The sequence below is a fragment of the Ranitomeya variabilis genome, chromosome 6 (genome assembly GCF_051348905.1).
Source record: "Ranitomeya variabilis isolate aRanVar5 chromosome 6, aRanVar5.hap1, whole genome shotgun sequence".
NCBI classification, from domain to species: Eukaryota; Metazoa; Chordata; class Amphibia; order Anura; family Dendrobatidae; genus Ranitomeya; species Ranitomeya variabilis.
The window spans coordinates 53,474,517-53,490,186 of NC_135237.1; the positions used below are offsets into that span (position 1 = coordinate 53,474,517).

The 15,670-nt window shown below is 46.6% G+C and overlaps 2 protein-coding genes across 3 annotated transcripts in view; one reads left to right on the forward strand and one right to left on the reverse strand.

Moving 5' to 3' along the window:
- The window catches only part of CCDC7 (coiled-coil domain containing 7), a 100,791-nt gene extending 94,798 nt beyond the window's left edge, over nucleotides 1-5,993 (forward strand). The window contains exon 26 of the mRNA XM_077268494.1: nucleotides 5,842-5,993. Coding sequence (XP_077124609.1) covers nucleotides 5,842-5,937 — 96 coding nt within the window. The 3' untranslated portion in view covers nucleotides 5,938-5,993. The remainder of the gene's footprint in view (nucleotides 1-5,841) is intronic.
- A 3,238-nt stretch (nucleotides 5,994-9,231) lies between these two features.
- Nucleotides 9,232-15,670, reverse strand: part of ITGB1 (integrin subunit beta 1) — a 43,446-nt gene continuing 37,007 nt past the window's right edge. The window contains exons 14-17 of one of the 2 annotated variants that reach the window (XM_077268497.1): nucleotides 15,350-15,582; nucleotides 15,087-15,253; nucleotides 12,798-12,878; nucleotides 10,378-10,515 (exon numbers count right to left, since the gene is read on the reverse strand). In XM_077268497.1, coding sequence (XP_077124612.1) covers nucleotides 12,804-12,878; nucleotides 15,087-15,253; nucleotides 15,350-15,582 — 475 coding nt within the window. In that variant the 3' untranslated portion in view covers nucleotides 10,378-10,515; nucleotides 12,798-12,803. Of the gene's footprint in view, nucleotides 10,516-12,797; nucleotides 12,879-15,086; nucleotides 15,254-15,349; nucleotides 15,583-15,670 lie in introns of both variants that reach the window. The other variant, XM_077268498.1, reaches the window with a different exon arrangement.

A 15,670-nucleotide genomic window follows, 5' to 3' on the forward strand; every position in this document is an offset into this window, starting at 1 on the left:
GGATTACCGGTACCCTCTCCGCTCTGATTTTCTTGATGACTCTCGGTAGGAGAGGAAGCGGGGGAAATATGTACGGAAGCCGAAAATGATGCCACGGGAGTACAAGAGCGTCTGCCCCGATGGCTGCTGGATCGTGGGACCGAGCCATGAAGTCGGGAACCTTGGAATTCAGCCGTGAGGCCATCAGATCCACGTCCGGGGTTCCCCAACAACAGATCTGGTGGAAGATCTCCGGATGGAGAGACCACTCCCCGGAGTCAAGGCATTGCCGACTGAGGAAGTCTGCCTCCCAATTGTCCACTCCCGGGATGTGAACCGCAGAGATCATTGAGCGGTTTTCCTCGGCCCATCGGAGGATGTGGCCTACCTCGGTCATGGCCGCCCTGCTGCGGGTTCCCCCTTGGTGGTTGATGTATGCCACTGCAGTGGCGTTGTCGGACTGAATCCTGATTGGGCGACCTGCTAGGAAGGGATGGAACTGGAGAAGTGCCAGCCTGATAGCCTGGATTTCCAAGATGTTGATTGATAGGCGTGATTCCAGGGGGGACCAGCGGCCCTGAGCAGTGTGATGAAGGAACACCGCTCCCCAGCCTAGAAGACTGACGTCTGTCGTCACAACCAGCCAGTGTACTGGAAGACTTCCCTTGATTCAGGGACGATTTCAATGTCCACCACCTGAGAGACTGTCTGACTCGCTGGCGAAGGAGGAACCGACGGGTTCCTGTCCCAAACAGCCAAGAGGGCATGCTGTAGAGAACGGAGGTGTAGTTGGGCAAATGGAACCGCCTCCATAGCTGCTACCATCCTGCCGAGGACTCATACTGAAGCGCAGAGAGTGAGAGCGAGGCTGAGAGAGCTTCTCGCTGTAAGACAGATCTTTTCCGGGGGAAGAAGAACCAACCCCCGGGACGAGTAGAGTATCATTCCTAGAAAGGAAATTCGCTGAGCCAGTACTGGGGAAGATTTTTTGAAGTTTATCTTCAAACCCAGACGAGAAAGGGTATCTATTGTGATGGCCACTGCTTCCTTGCAGGAGAGGACAGAGGGGCCTTTGATGAGGATATCGTCTAAATACGGGAGCGCCACCACTCCTCGGGTGTGGAGTACGGCCACGGCAGCCGCCATGACCTTGGTGAATACCCTGGGAGCGGTGGCGAGGCCGAAGGGCAGAGCAACGAATTGGAAGTGATCTTCCTGAACTGCGAAGCGAAGAAACCTTTGGTGAGAAGGTAAAATAGGAATGTGGAGGTATGCGTCCTGGATATCTATAGACGCCAGGAACTCGCCTTTTTCCATGGAGGCGATGACAGAACGAAGCGATTCCATCCGGAACCGTCGTACCCTGACGAACCTGTTCAGCAGTTTTAGGTCCAGTACCGTCCTTCTTTGGAACAATGAAGAGGTTTGAATAAAAACCTTGAAACCTTTCGCTTTGAGGGACCGGAATAATAACTCCGTCTTTTCTCAGAGAGGTTATAGCTTTGAAGAACTCTGATGCTTTTGCCCTGGGAGGAGAAGACAGGAACAAACGGTTTGGAGGATGAGATAAGAGATCTATCTTGTATCCGGAGGACACTAGATCGCGGACCCACTCATCGTGAACGACCGAGAGCCACGCGGCACTGAAGGAAAACAGGCGGCCGCCTACTTTGAGGGTGACCCCCGGATACCGCAGGGAGTCATTGTGTGGAAGGTCTGCCCGTTCTGGCGCCTCTGGATCCCGGCTGCCTTGGCCTGCCTCTCCATGAAGGGGAAGGCTTAAAAGAGGCCTGTGAACCTCTGTCTCCACATCGTGCCCGGCCGGAACCGGGAGATGTGGAAGTAGAGGACCAGTTTGAGTTGTAACGAAAAAAAAAAAAAAAAAAAAAAAATCAGGAACGAGCCTGTGGTTGCAGGTTCCGAAAGGGCCGAGAGGGTCTCTGTTGTGGAAGAAATTTACTCTTCCCTCCAGTGGCGTCAGAAATTAACTGGTCGAGCTTTTCGCCAAAAAGGCGACCGCTCTGATATGGGAGAGAAGTCAATGACTTTTTGGAAGTAGAATCTGCACGCCAGTCCCTGAGCCATAAGGACCTCCGGATGGTGATGGCATTTGCTGCTGCTTGATCAGCGCAGTCAGCGGCATCCAGGGACGCGGTCACTACAAAATCTCCAGCTCTGGCTATCTGAGTAGCGAGGTCTGCTATCTCAGGGGGAAGATTGGTATCCAGTACTGCTGAAGACAAGACCTCAGCCCAGTGAGTCATAGCCTTAGCCACCACGTAGCGGCAAAAGATGGAAAGAGTGCGGCCGCTGAGGCTTCAAAGGCTGAACGCGCCATATTGTCGATCTGACGATCGGATGGATTTTTGATAGAGGCGCCCTCCGAGGAGGATAAAACAGATTTGGTAGCCAGGCGCGATACCGGAGGATCTACTGGGGGAGATTGTGACCAATCTTTTCTTAGATCCTGGGCAAAGGGATATTTGGACTCCATAGGCTTCTGCCCTGTGAATCGTTTATCTGGACGGATCCTGATTCAACAATTTGCTTAAACTCGGGATGAGTGGCGAACACTCTGTGAGCTCGTTTGGTCCTCTTAAAGGACACGGCATGATCTGTTTTAGATAAGGGTTCCTCCTCAAGTCTCAAAGCCTTATTCACTGACTCAATTAGAGAGTCGAGAGTCTCCTGATCGTGATGAAATTCCTGATCTAGAGATGTATCAGAATCGTCTTCTGAAACAGGTTCTCTACTAGCCCCAATGGAAGGGGAGCGAGAAATGGAGCTCTCAGAACCTGAAAACCGTTGATGTTCTGGGGATATGGCATGAGTCCTTTTCCTGGAAGAGTGAACTCCTTGGTAAGGTACGACCCCTGGAGTACGAGGGGTTCTGACCATCGGAAGCGTCATCCATATTAGTGCCCTGGTTAGAGGAAGGGTCTCGGAACGAGTCTAACGCTTTTGCCAGGGATGCCATAGACCGGTTAAGGGAGGTAGCCCACTCAGGGGGACTAGGCTCACTGGGTTCAGTATCAGCAACAGGTGATTCCTGAGCCGTCACCGGTTCACAAGCTGTGCATAATGCAGTATTGTGACCCCGGGGTAATGATACCTTACAAGAGGTACATGCAGCGAAAAATACAGTGTGGGTTTTCCCAGACTTTTTGTGAGGCTTTGGTTGAGACATAGTAAAGCCTGGAGGAAAGCGCTTACTAGCAGGGGAAGGGTTAAGCTATGTGTCTGCAGCTTACCCAGGTCCTGTGTCTTGAGTCCCCAGGGCAGGTCTGCAGTGTAGGCAGAGAAAAACGCTAGTCCTGAGGGCTGTGATAGGAAATGCTGGAGCAGTGCTGCAGCATCAGGGCTGTGGGTGTCCCAAGCTGGCCGCCGAGACCAGGAAGTGGGAGCTCATCACAGGGAACGAGAAGCGTCAGAAAAAGTGGGCGTGGCTACCTGCCGGTGGGCGTGGCCAAAACTCTGGCCAAAACTCCGGCCTGAATTGAGGGAAAACTTTATTTTTATTTTTTTCCTCTGCGACGCCGCAACCGCAGAGGAAAAAAATAAAAATAAAGGACCACCCACGGACACAGGCTTAAGGTGCGGACCTCCCATACCCCGGGGACCAGGACCCCCCCCAGTGCCTCGGCCCCCGCAGTGTACTCACGGTAGATGCGGTGGGCCGGTGCTCAATCCACCGTCGCCATAGTCAGGGAGGGGGTGGAGAGCTTCTGCCGCCATGCGTCATCCGCTATATCAGTGGTGATGCAGAGGGGGGCTGCACGGACGCCATATATATCATGTCCGGCTATGCACCTGGCTCCAGGAGAGATAGATGGAGGGCTACTCCATGTGGTCGCCTGTTATGGAGGGGGGAGATCGGAACGCGAAGGAACCGTCGCCCGTAATATGAGCTCAGGGCTGGCATCCAACGTTGCAGGAAAGGATATGGGAGGGACGTTCCACGTACTTGCCTGTTGATGGTTCGGGGGAGATCAGAGCCTAGAAAGGATCCGTCTCCCCCATTCGCTCCGTTAAAGGAAAAAATAGAACAAAAAAATCAAAAATTTAAATAAAAACGGTCTGAAACAGACCCAAGTGCCTCCTACAGACACTAAGCAAGAACTGGTTCACTGAGAGTCAGCAGGAGGGTGTATACTGCAGGGGAGGAGCTATTCTGTGTTTACTTAGTGTCCTCCTAGTGGCAGCAGCATAACACCCATGGTCCTGTGTCCCCCAATGAGGAATAGGAGAAATAAACTATTAACAATTTTAATGAATTCTTAAGTTGCAGCTTTATTTCACACCTGCCTTAAAAACTATTGCACAGTATACTATATAAAATACTTTATACATAAAAGGTAAAATTACACATGTTGTATTGTTGAATGTGCATGTGAAAAAGGGAAGCTAGTCTGATACAGCACTCGTCAAAAGTTTGGACTCATCTGTTCAAGCAACGGTTTTCATTGTTCTTATTATAATGTGCACATTGTAGATTCAGTCTGAGGAAAGCAAAAGGAAACAATGAGTAAATAAACACACGTGAAACTTTAGAGTAAAAGGTGGCAACTTTGAGGACTCTGATGACAGCTTTACACCCTTTTGGCATTCTCACATGCGGCTTCATTAGGTCAACACCTCTAATGGCTTCCTGTGAACAGATATGCCTTGTCCAGAGCCTTGCAGGGCTAAGCCCTATTCCACAATTGTTCTAAGCCAGAATATGGAAAGAATCACTCAACTAAATAAAGAGGAATGACGCTGCATGATTATTTGAATATCAATCTATCTGGAAAATTGCTAGAACCTTGTAGGTATCCTAAAGTACAGTCATGAACGCATCAATCACTATGATGAAACTGGTTCTCATGAGGCCCGTCACAGGAAAGGAAGATCAAGAATTACCTCTACTGCAGAGGATAAGTTCATCAGAGTTACCAGCCTCAGAAACTGCAAATTGACAGCACATCAGATAACAGCCATCATATACAATGCACAGACATCAAGCAATAAGCCGCTCAACAACTGTCCAAAAGAGACTGCGAGAAACAGGCCATTATGGTCGAAAAGTTGAAAAGAAGCCAGTACTAAAAACTGCAAACAAGAAGAGTAGACTTGTTTGAGTAACACAAGCACTGGACATTAGATCAGTGGATTCTGTACTGTGGTCCGATATGTCAAAATGTGAGATTTTTGGCATCACCTACCATGTATTTGTGAGATGCTAAAAAGGTTCCCTTTAACACATTCTGGTTTGTTTCACTCGTGTTTCTTGACTTGTTTCCATGGGGAATAGAAATTGTGCCAGGTTACACATTGCACACTGTCACGATTTTCCAGTCTGCAGTCATAGAGAGAGGGACTGGAGACCATTTCTTCTGAGACTGAACGACTCCTTTACGCCTCATTGCGTATCAATTAAAAAAAGCAATTTTTTTCAGTCAGGGAGCAACAGCTGACTTCAGTAATAATGTAGATGCCCATATATACATTTTTGGGGGTTTTGAGAGGTTCTCCTTCTGTCCCTTGAATTTTGACCTTCAGATCAGTTTCTGAAAAAGCTGGGTGACAATAAGATCACCTCCACAGCCCGAGGCTCTTATACATAAAGATCTTGTGGAGGCTTCAAGGATATAAATTTAGATGGGGAGGAATATATATTAAAAAAATATTGATCCATGTCAAAATTTTCAGTATTTACAAGTGGATTTGCCGCAAATTTCCCCTTCAGCGTATATTGACAAGCTGTGGATGTAATATCTTCACTCCTCTTTGTGCAGATTTCACCCGGATGTACACCGATTATGTGCATTACGCTCTAAAACCAAAGTCATGTAACGAGACGAGTAACTCTTTGTCTTCTAGAATTCCAGCACGTTGAAAGGAGAAGAACCTCAGAATAATCCAGACCAAACAGCAAAACCGATGGGGGACGCTGCAGCTCCAGATTTCTGCAAATAGCATGTCATCAGAGCGGGGGCCAATGTTTCCAACCAAATGTCAACAGAATAAACCAGGCGCAGATATAGAACAGCCGTCTCTGTTGTGGCTAAAAGTAGTGTAACCAAATATTGTATCACAGTCCTGGTCCTGATCAAAGGAATAAAAAAAACCTCAATACACAAAAAAAACTCAAATAGATGGCAATTAGTGATGAGCGAGTATGCTTGTTACTCGAGTTTCTCCGAGCATGCTCGGGTGGTCTGAGTAGTTGTGCTCAGATTTAGTTTATATTGACACAGCTGCATGATTTGTGGCTGCTTGACAGCTTGAATACATGTGGGGATTTCCTAACAGGCATTCCCCACATGTATTCAGGCTGTCTAGCAGCAGCAAATCATGCAGCTGCGTCAACAAAAACTAAATCTCCGAGCACGCTGAAATACTCGGAGACAACCCGAGTAATGAGCATACTCGCTCCATCACTAATGGCCATCCATCTGGTACATGGGTGGGCAATTAATTTTCCTAAGGGACCATGTGAGAGACTGACTGTTGTGGAGAGCCAAACCAACAGGCTGAAATTAATTCTGCTCAATATTAATTTTAATTATTTTATTTTAATTGTATCACTCAATATTAAGCAGAAGTATGCCGACACCACCCTATATATTGTGTGAGCCCACACAGTCCTCTATATACCCTGTGAGCCCCTACACAGCCCTCTATATACAGTGTGATCCCCCACAGCATCCCTATATAGTGAAGCCCCTCTATATGCAGAAAAGAGACTAGGCAGGTAGATAAACTGTTCAAAGATTATACTGCCATTCAGACATGTTTTTGGAAAATAAGTACACCAATCTAATTACGTCAGATTATGTCATATATGCCATTTGTATGTGAAGTCTGGTGACAGGTTCGCTGTAACCCCTAAGCACAAATGGACATAACCGCTTTACAATAATGTGAGAAGGAAAAAAGAAAAAAAAAAAAAAAAAAGAAACATAATAGTTTTTAGTTTTTCGGTCAGCACTCCTACCCCCCCCCCCCCCAAAAAAAAAAATACAGTAAAAATCAAAAATATCATATGTACCCCAAAGTAGTATCAATGTAGAAGTCAGCTCGTCAAGCAAAAAAAAAACAAGCCTTCATACAGCTCCATAGACTGAAAAATAGAAAGTTTTACAATAAAAAACATGTATGCCAGTTTCGGTATTGCCATAATCATACTGACAGGTGCAGGTAAAAACATAACCCAAAACAAAGGCAGATTTGCATTTTTTTCCCCCACCATTTCCTCTTATTTGGAAATTTGCAGCCTTAAGAAATACATGGATCTATAATAAGAGGTCTTGTGAGACAGCCCACCTAACGCGATCCCGCAGCCTATTTACTAAAGGCTTATTTGGCTCCGCTCACAATTACCTGCCGTCCATCCTTTTCGTAGTCTGTGCTTTACAATTATTCTGCCCTTATTATGCTATAAATCTGCTCTCCATGTGCTGACCCCCAGGGTAGCCCTCTGCCGACCCTCCAGGGTAGCCCTCTGCCGACCCTCCAGGAGAGCCTGCGCCGACCCTCCAGGAGAGCCTGCGCCGACCCTCCAGGAGAGCCTGCGCCGACCCTCCAGGAGAGCCTGCGCCGACCCTCCAGGAGAGCCTGCGCCGACCCTCCAGGAGAGCCTGCGCCGACCCTCCAGGAGAGCCTGCGCCGACCCTCCAGGAGAGCCTGCGCCGACCCTCCAGGAGAGCCTGCGCCGACCCTCCAGGAGAGCCTGCGCCGACCCTCCAGGAGAGCCTGCGCCGACCCTCCAGGAGAGCCTGCGCCGACCCTCCAGGAGAGCCTGCGCCGACCCTCCAGGAGAGCCTGCGCCGACCCTCCAGGAGAGCCTGCGGCGACCCTCCAGGAGAGCCTGCGGCGACCCTCCAGGAGAGCCTGCGGCGACCCTCCAGGAGAGCCTGCGCCGACCCTCCAGGAGAGCTTGCGCCGACCCTCCAGGAGAGCTTGCGCCGACCCTCCAGGAGAGCCTGCGCCGACCCTCCAGGAGAGCCTGCGCCGACGCTCCAGAAGAGCCTGCGCCGACCCTCCAGGGGGGAGCCTGGGCCGACCCTCCAGGAGAGCCTGCGCCAACCCTCCACGGGGGAGCCTGGGCCGACCCTCCGGGGGAGCCTGCGCTGACCCCCAGGGGGAAGCCTGCGCCAACCCTCCAGGAGAGCCTGCGCCCACCCTCCAGGGGAGCCAGGCCCACCCTCCAGGGGAGCCAGGCCCACCCTCCAGGGGAGCCAGGCCCACCCTCCAGGGGAGCGCTTGCGCCGACCCTCCAGGGGAGCCTGCGCTGAGCTGGGGTTTATACACAGCAACTAATCTTAGGAGGCAGAGCTGCAAGGGAGGAAGAGAAGCAGCTCGGACCAATAATGAGGCGGGGGCGTGTCTTAGACTACCTCAGACTCCTGTAAGCGCTGCAGTTACAGATCTGCTCTAAATCAAGCAGAGCAAAATAAATGTGGCAAGTAGGCCACACCTTTTGACTTGCATATCATTATGAAGCACTAAAGACTTAAAGGGGTATTCCAATCGCCAAGATCCTATCCCAGTATGTACTGGGTGAAATAATATAGGCAAATACCTCCAATTAGAAATGTAGTATAGTTCTTCTGAATCACTATGTCACTTACCTCATGTAAGGCATTACAGTAGCTTAGGCATCCATTGTTATGAACACTGTTACAGCGACAGTTACTTAGACAGCTCTTAGTGGTCGTAACTATGGATACCTAAACTACTGCAACACCCTGCATATGAGGAAAGAGGAATAGCTAATCAGAAGAACTATACTACATTTCTAAATGGAGGGATTTGCTATTATTACATCTAATACATATTGGGATAGGATATTGGAGATGGGAATACCCCTTTAAGAATTTAACAGTGAATAAACACAAAAGTTACCAATTATGTTCCACTACATTGGGCTACTATGCTTCCCTACAGAATTGGTTATATGGCTGTTAAGCTGCAGTGGGCTGAACAGAGTCCTTAAAAAAAAGCCAAACAGATAATTGATGTGACCCGATATAACCAACAGCTGGTGTAAAGCGGACCCTTCAGTTCCATCATTCAGCATGAGCCTCTGTGATAAATTAGGCGTAGTCTACGTTTACACAGTCTGTACCAGAGACGATTAAAAAAAAAAAAGGTACATTGAGACTTTGGAGGGTTAGAAATGTCAGACCTACAATTGTGGGAATATTTGCCGCACTGAGAAGACGCCCAAGAGATGACAGTACATAAGAAAGAAAGACACAAAAAAAACCTGTTTTAGGTCATTTTATTTAATAAATAAAGTTCAGTTAACAGTACTGTAAAAAGTGAACAACTGCTAAAATAAAAAGGCACTTAAAAACAAGAAATGTGACAAACCTGAAACAGAGGTAAAGCGCATGGTCCAGGGGCAATATACAATGAATCTGAATGGCACAAATGTAGGTAAATCATAATGTAACAAGAGGCAGTATATAATGAGATGGTCAGCGTGTCTGTAACCAAGCGTTACAGATTCGGGTGAAATCCTGATGTTGGATGAAGAAGAAAAAAAAAAAAAACAAGAAGTGAATAAGAAAGGTAAGGAAGCACCAGATTTAGGAAAAAATAAAATTAAAAGGGTTGTCTAGTAAATTTTGGAAAAAAAAAAAAAAAAAGTCTGCTCCTTACAGAAACCGCATATCTGTCGATAGGCTGTATCTGGTATTGCAGCCCAGCGCTGGCTGCTTGAACAGACATGAGCTGCAGTACCAGAGACAACCAGACCAAGGGGGAGGTGCTGTTTCCCCAGAAATTAAAAAGGAGCCCCTTTTTTTTTTTTTAAATTTCTCTATGGACAACCCCTTTAAGTTGAAAAACAAGCGCACGCTTCGGACACGATTTAAGGCCTTTAAACAAATAATGCACTGTGATTTTTGGCTAGGCAAAGTTAGGCAGCAATTGGCGCAGAGCTGGAATCTACCGAGGATGCTCCAGGACCATTATTACATCCGCTTGCTTTTCTGCTCACTTTCTCTCGCATTCAGCCATAATATACATTACAGAGCGCTCGCTGCACCTTCCGAACCTGCCGAAGTCTGAGGTACGCACCGGTAATATTGGCCGGTCTGTAGATTCCAGCCCCAAGTTCCCTACAATCATTATACGATGATTGGAAAAGCCTTCAGTGATTTACCCTCCGTCCCCAAAGAAATGTCTGCCTGCACAAAGGTCAGAAAGGCACGGCGTGACCTTCAGTGACTTATGGGTTGAGCATTCAACGTGGTTTCGACAGTCCAATGGCACCGATTGGGTTTTCTTGCAAAACAGATTTTTGCAAAATTTCTCTCTTTTTACATAAACTGTACAAGTGAAAATCTGAACATCAAACACTGTTACGCGTCAGTAAATCATTGCAGTACGGCCCATCTGACGCCGGCGGGTGGGGATGGAAAACAAAAATGGCTACTTTGCATAAACAGTGCAGTAAAATGTACGCAAAATTACTGTTCATTTTCCCTCATATTTCGGATTCACCACCGTTGTCACCGCACTTTTGTAGATGGGATTTTCACCCTAAAAAACAAGATTAGATGAAAAAAAAATTAATACAAAAAAAGTGGAAAGAAATGTAGAATAATCACAGCAGATAAGCAAATGGTGCGTGAAATAAAGCATTCCTGCTGAATACACACATGGACAACAGCACACAGTGCAGTCAGGCCACGGCGAGGCGCACCCGGCGGCCACAATTTAACACAACCATGGATAAAGGTGAAGCTGTGTATCTAACTAATGGCTCGAGCTGATCTCCAGACACTAGCAAATTAATAAAGGACTGGATTGCACATTAATGGTCAATAAGCAGAATAAACATGGGGGGGAACAAACAAAAACACTGTCTCCCACATTATCATGGTTGTTGCCTTATGCAGGTGTTTCTAACCTGAGCGCCACCAGCTGTTAGAAAACTACAACTCCCAGCATTTCCTGTAACGGCTCCAGGAGGAAAGAGTACATTTTTTTTTTTTTTTTAAAGTTCTGCAGCAACTTTTCAGTCTTTAATAAGTGGTTGTCCAATAGCGGACAACCCCCAAGCGCTTTTCCTGAAGGTCACTATCAAAAACAACAACTATGTCCTACAGGATTCAGTCTGTGCTATTGGGTGATGCGGGAAATATCTTAGTCCTATAGGGATTGTCAGCACAAAACGAATGTTCAAGACAAGTCCAGGCGCTCTGTGCACCATGGCGGGGCCAAATCATTCAACTACACCCTCACACCTAATTGGTTTCCATCCATCACCGCGGTTCTCTGCCCTAGCTGTCAATCATAGGAGGGTGGAGATAGGGGGACAACAAGCAGGTGTGAACATGTAGGTAAAGGATTGGCCCCGCTGCTCCTCGCCTGGACTTGGTTTGATCAGTGATCCTGTGCGGACAGAATCCATTTAAACAGACACACCTAGAATAAAAGTCAATAGAACAAAAAAAAAAAAAAAGTCTGTACACCAATTAGCTGCATTCATTGTAGTTGTACTAAGGTCAGCCACAAAAACATAAAAAATGATGAATCTATGAAAAACGTTAAAGCCTTCAGTGTCATGAATGTCTGTTTTGGTAGCGGTAGACTGCTGGAACCCCAAATCATTTCAAAAGAGGGGTCAAGTAGCCCCAATGCTCGTCCACAGGGCAGCCCTTTAATAGACAGAATGGAAACATGAAAGTATTGGTAGGTTTCTGTAGAATCATGTAATATGTTGACTATATCCAGGCGCTGCGCGTACTAACTAGGGGAGGAAGTCATTACTCTATTATGGAAAAAACTAACCACTGTCCCAAATGGGCAGAAGCCAAAGTTCAAGCAGTGAAGTCAGAGGAAATACATGAGTAATCCTGGGAAGCCTCCCATGAAGGACAGAGGTTCCAAGGGGACATCAATGTGAAAAACAGATGGAACCAGGATTTGAGTTGAGCTTCATGAAAGTGTGGTCAGATATTGGAATAGTATGTTCTGAAGTCAGAGGGAAAAGCAAACTAGAGCTGGACACTGGGCTTGTGATGTCAGGGCGAGGAGAATATAGGAATGCTATACGTGATGGCATCAGACTACTAAAGTGAAGGAATCAAAGTAGCCATTTAAAGGGTAACCTATGTTTTTGAAAACTTTTTTTTATGGTCTAGCAGCTACTGTTAAGTAGTTATGATGAGTGCTTGGATCTGGTTCCAAAGACCCCCACCGATTGCTTAAAAAAAAAAGGGCAAAAAATTTCCGCTAATACTAATGCCTTGTTCACACATCTGTGTATCATGGTATGAGTACAGACTGCAAGGCAAAGACTGGCTTAGATCGTAAGCAAAGAGGTGTACAAACCCAAAGAAAGTCTATGCTCCATACACCGGCCTGCTCGCGCTCCGAGGATTAGCTGGGCGCTTCTGTATTACCAATGTTTGGGTGGGATGTGCATGCACCGATGGCAGTAACAGACAATTGCAAAGGGTTCTAACATGGGACCAATGTAGATTAGATCATTTTAGCTGCAAACCAACATGGGGCCGTCACACGGAACAAGCTATAGTGCTCGAAAGGCTAGCAAGTATATGGCAAACCCCACAAGGTACTTTGTACTGAGACCTTGTGCCTGGTAGGGCTACAGGATGCAGAATTAGATTTTAACTACTACGTTGCAAAAAGGACCCGTGAACACTCAAGCCACTTGCAAACAAGCTTTGTAAAAAGCCACCACCCATCACCAGTAAACACTCATTGGCACACACAGTGTTAATATAAGAGAGAGTGTGCAAGAAACATGCAAGAAAAAGGCACAGAAAAAAAAAAAGAAGAGAGAAGATACAAACTGAGATTTAGAGAGCGGCTTTACGTCCATAATTTGGATTCTTGAAATTATTTATAGGACTCTTGTAAATAGGATTCTCTTGCTAGAGAAAGGAATCCACAAAGAAAGAGGATCACATTGACAGAAGAAATCAGACACAAGGACAGTAAAATCAGACGAGGAGCTGACAGCCCACCCACTGGGGGGTTTCGGGTGGACACGACACAATACTTCTCTGTATGCCTGACTGCATGTAATAATTACAGGACATGCTGGAAAAACGGCCTATTCACCCAGTAATGTGCTAGTATAGTATGCACCGAGACCAGAGGCGTAAACTGGGGCTTCAGGGCCTCAATGCAAACTGGAAAAAGTGGGACATGGCCTAAAATTCTGGTGTCTTGTGATAGAAGGACCCAGGTATAACGGCAACCTTTGCACCCCCTATAGCTACCCCTCTAAACCCCATTACCTGTCGTACACATAGTAAAACGGACTGGTTACTTTCTAAAAACTTTTTGCTTTAAAGGGAATTGAATGATGAAAGGGAAATTATTTGTCTACCAAACTATATGTGCATGTAGCCCTACCTAAAAGAAGTCCAGCAAAATCGTTACATGGCCGGTCCGCTCCTCCGTTAGGGAGAAACCAGCATTTGAATTGATATGCAAATGAGACTGAAGGACTATGGTAGATCTGAAGCTTCTGTCACTCCAGCTCTATTGCCTGCCCAGCACCACCTATTCCTGCTGCTTGACTGATGACCCCTTCTCCCTGAAGTCACACAGCACAGAGGCGGTCAGTCAGGCAGAAGGAGGTAGGACTGGGCAGGGAATAGAGCTGGAGTGACAGATGCTTCAGATCTACCATAGTCCTTCTGCCTCATTTAGATATCAATTCAAACGCCGATTTCTCAGTAAGGGAGGAACAGACTGGCCATGTAAAGGTATGGCTGGCCTTGTCTTTGAAAGAGCTACATGCTCATATAAATAGTTTGATTTCCTTTAAGGCATATAAGGTTATGAGATGGGAGTCCATGTACACAATAGCACCAATGGTCTCTGCTCTCATAACCAATCCTTTGTTCTCTTCTAGAATAGGAGTGTAACGCTCCCCTGCATTTCAGCTTCCTGCTTTACGGGGCGGGGGGAGATGCATTCTTGATTGTCAGTTGGGACCAGCGGTGTGGTTGTGCCATTGGCCCAAACTGTGCTCTCGCCAATAACGCAAGCAGAGGCAGCATTGGAGGGCGCAGGGGGCCTGACGCTGGGCAGCGATCAGACTAGCTTTAGAGAGTTGTTACAAGATGAAATGGAGAGAGGGAGCACACGCTGCGCTCCTTGTCTAGGACACGGGCCACTGAGCAGAAAGTAGAAGCGCGAGCTGCGCGACTAGCAATACGGCCATTCTCATGGCCTGAAGACGTGGCCAGTAACCTAAGCAATGAGCGCTAAACAAAATGGAAAATCCTGCCGTTCTTGAGAACATTTCTGATAGCAAATCAATTGCAAAGTTGCTCGTTTTTATAAGCAATTTACAGATTTACCATAGAACACGATGAGACAACCCCATTCCACACAATGCTAAACTAATTTGGGCACAATTTTTTTTTTTTTAGGGATATAATAATAATCATTGGCTATAAACTGTTCCAATTACTACTGTGTGGGGGGAAGGAAAGGACAATAGCTCCAAGGAGTTCTTCATGCTGAGCAACGATCCCCCCTGTACAGCCTACTGCAATACATTGACAGGCCAAACAAATTAGAAGGGGGGAAACTTAGGTCACCAGTGAATAGATCCCAGAAACGCTAATAACTGAACGGGTTTGTTTTATAGCTAATAATTTGTGCTCCCAGATCTTTGCACATACTTTTTCCTATGTGGCTGTATTCCTATATTCCCAATGACTATAGATTTAGCCATGGATGATTCTATAGATCAGATTTTACTATGTGACCCAGACGTGCATAGAAGTGTATGGATGTATGGCCACTTTAATCTTATTTCAAGATACCTATGGTATAGTAGTCATAGGTAAGATAGCAAAAAGAAACGGAGAGAGAGAACAAGAAAGCAGACTGGAGAAAAAGGTTATGAGAACTGGTATAAGACTCACTACGAAAAATAAAGAGTAATTAGTGACCGTGTCCCCCACATGTTATAAAGTGTGGTCCGGCTGTATTCGGGAATCCCATCCCATAGGGGTCACACATTAATGGCTTCCTCTCCTTTCTACAGAAAGCCCGTTACCTTTACAGAAAATGAAATCTTGCTCTCAAATATAACACGTAGCCCGCAGGATACTTACAGCGTCCCATTTGGCATTCATCTTTTCTTTTTCGAATTTAGCAAACTCTCTCCGGTCATGGATGATCATAAGCAGCTTCCATATGAGCAGCAGCGCCAGCCCGATAAGAACGATCCCGGCCACCACGCCAGCAACGATTGGGATTATGTCAGGGCCGCTGGGACATTCTGAAAGGAAGAGAGATAAACGCAATGAAGGAATGAAGACGCCGTGCTCGATATAACTGGGTGCAGCCATAACCCGGGAAGCAAACCGAGCATTACCTGGATCCTTCACCACATGCACGTGAACCTCGGAGTTGGCATTGACAGAGTAGGTGAAGTAGAACCAGCAGTCATCGGCGTCCTTCTCTTTGCAGTGAGTGAGGGCGTCTGCCTGTCCTGGCTGAGGTAGCTTATCACGGCTATCCACCATGGTATAGTTGAAATGCAAGCACTGACTATTGCAGACTGCTTGTTTTTCTCCTTTTTGGAAGGCTCTACACTGAACACATTCCCTAAACACAAAAAAAAAAAAGAAAAATATGAAAAAAAAATTAGAATGCAAGAAGTAATCTTTCCAATGAGTGCATAGAAGGTACAAGG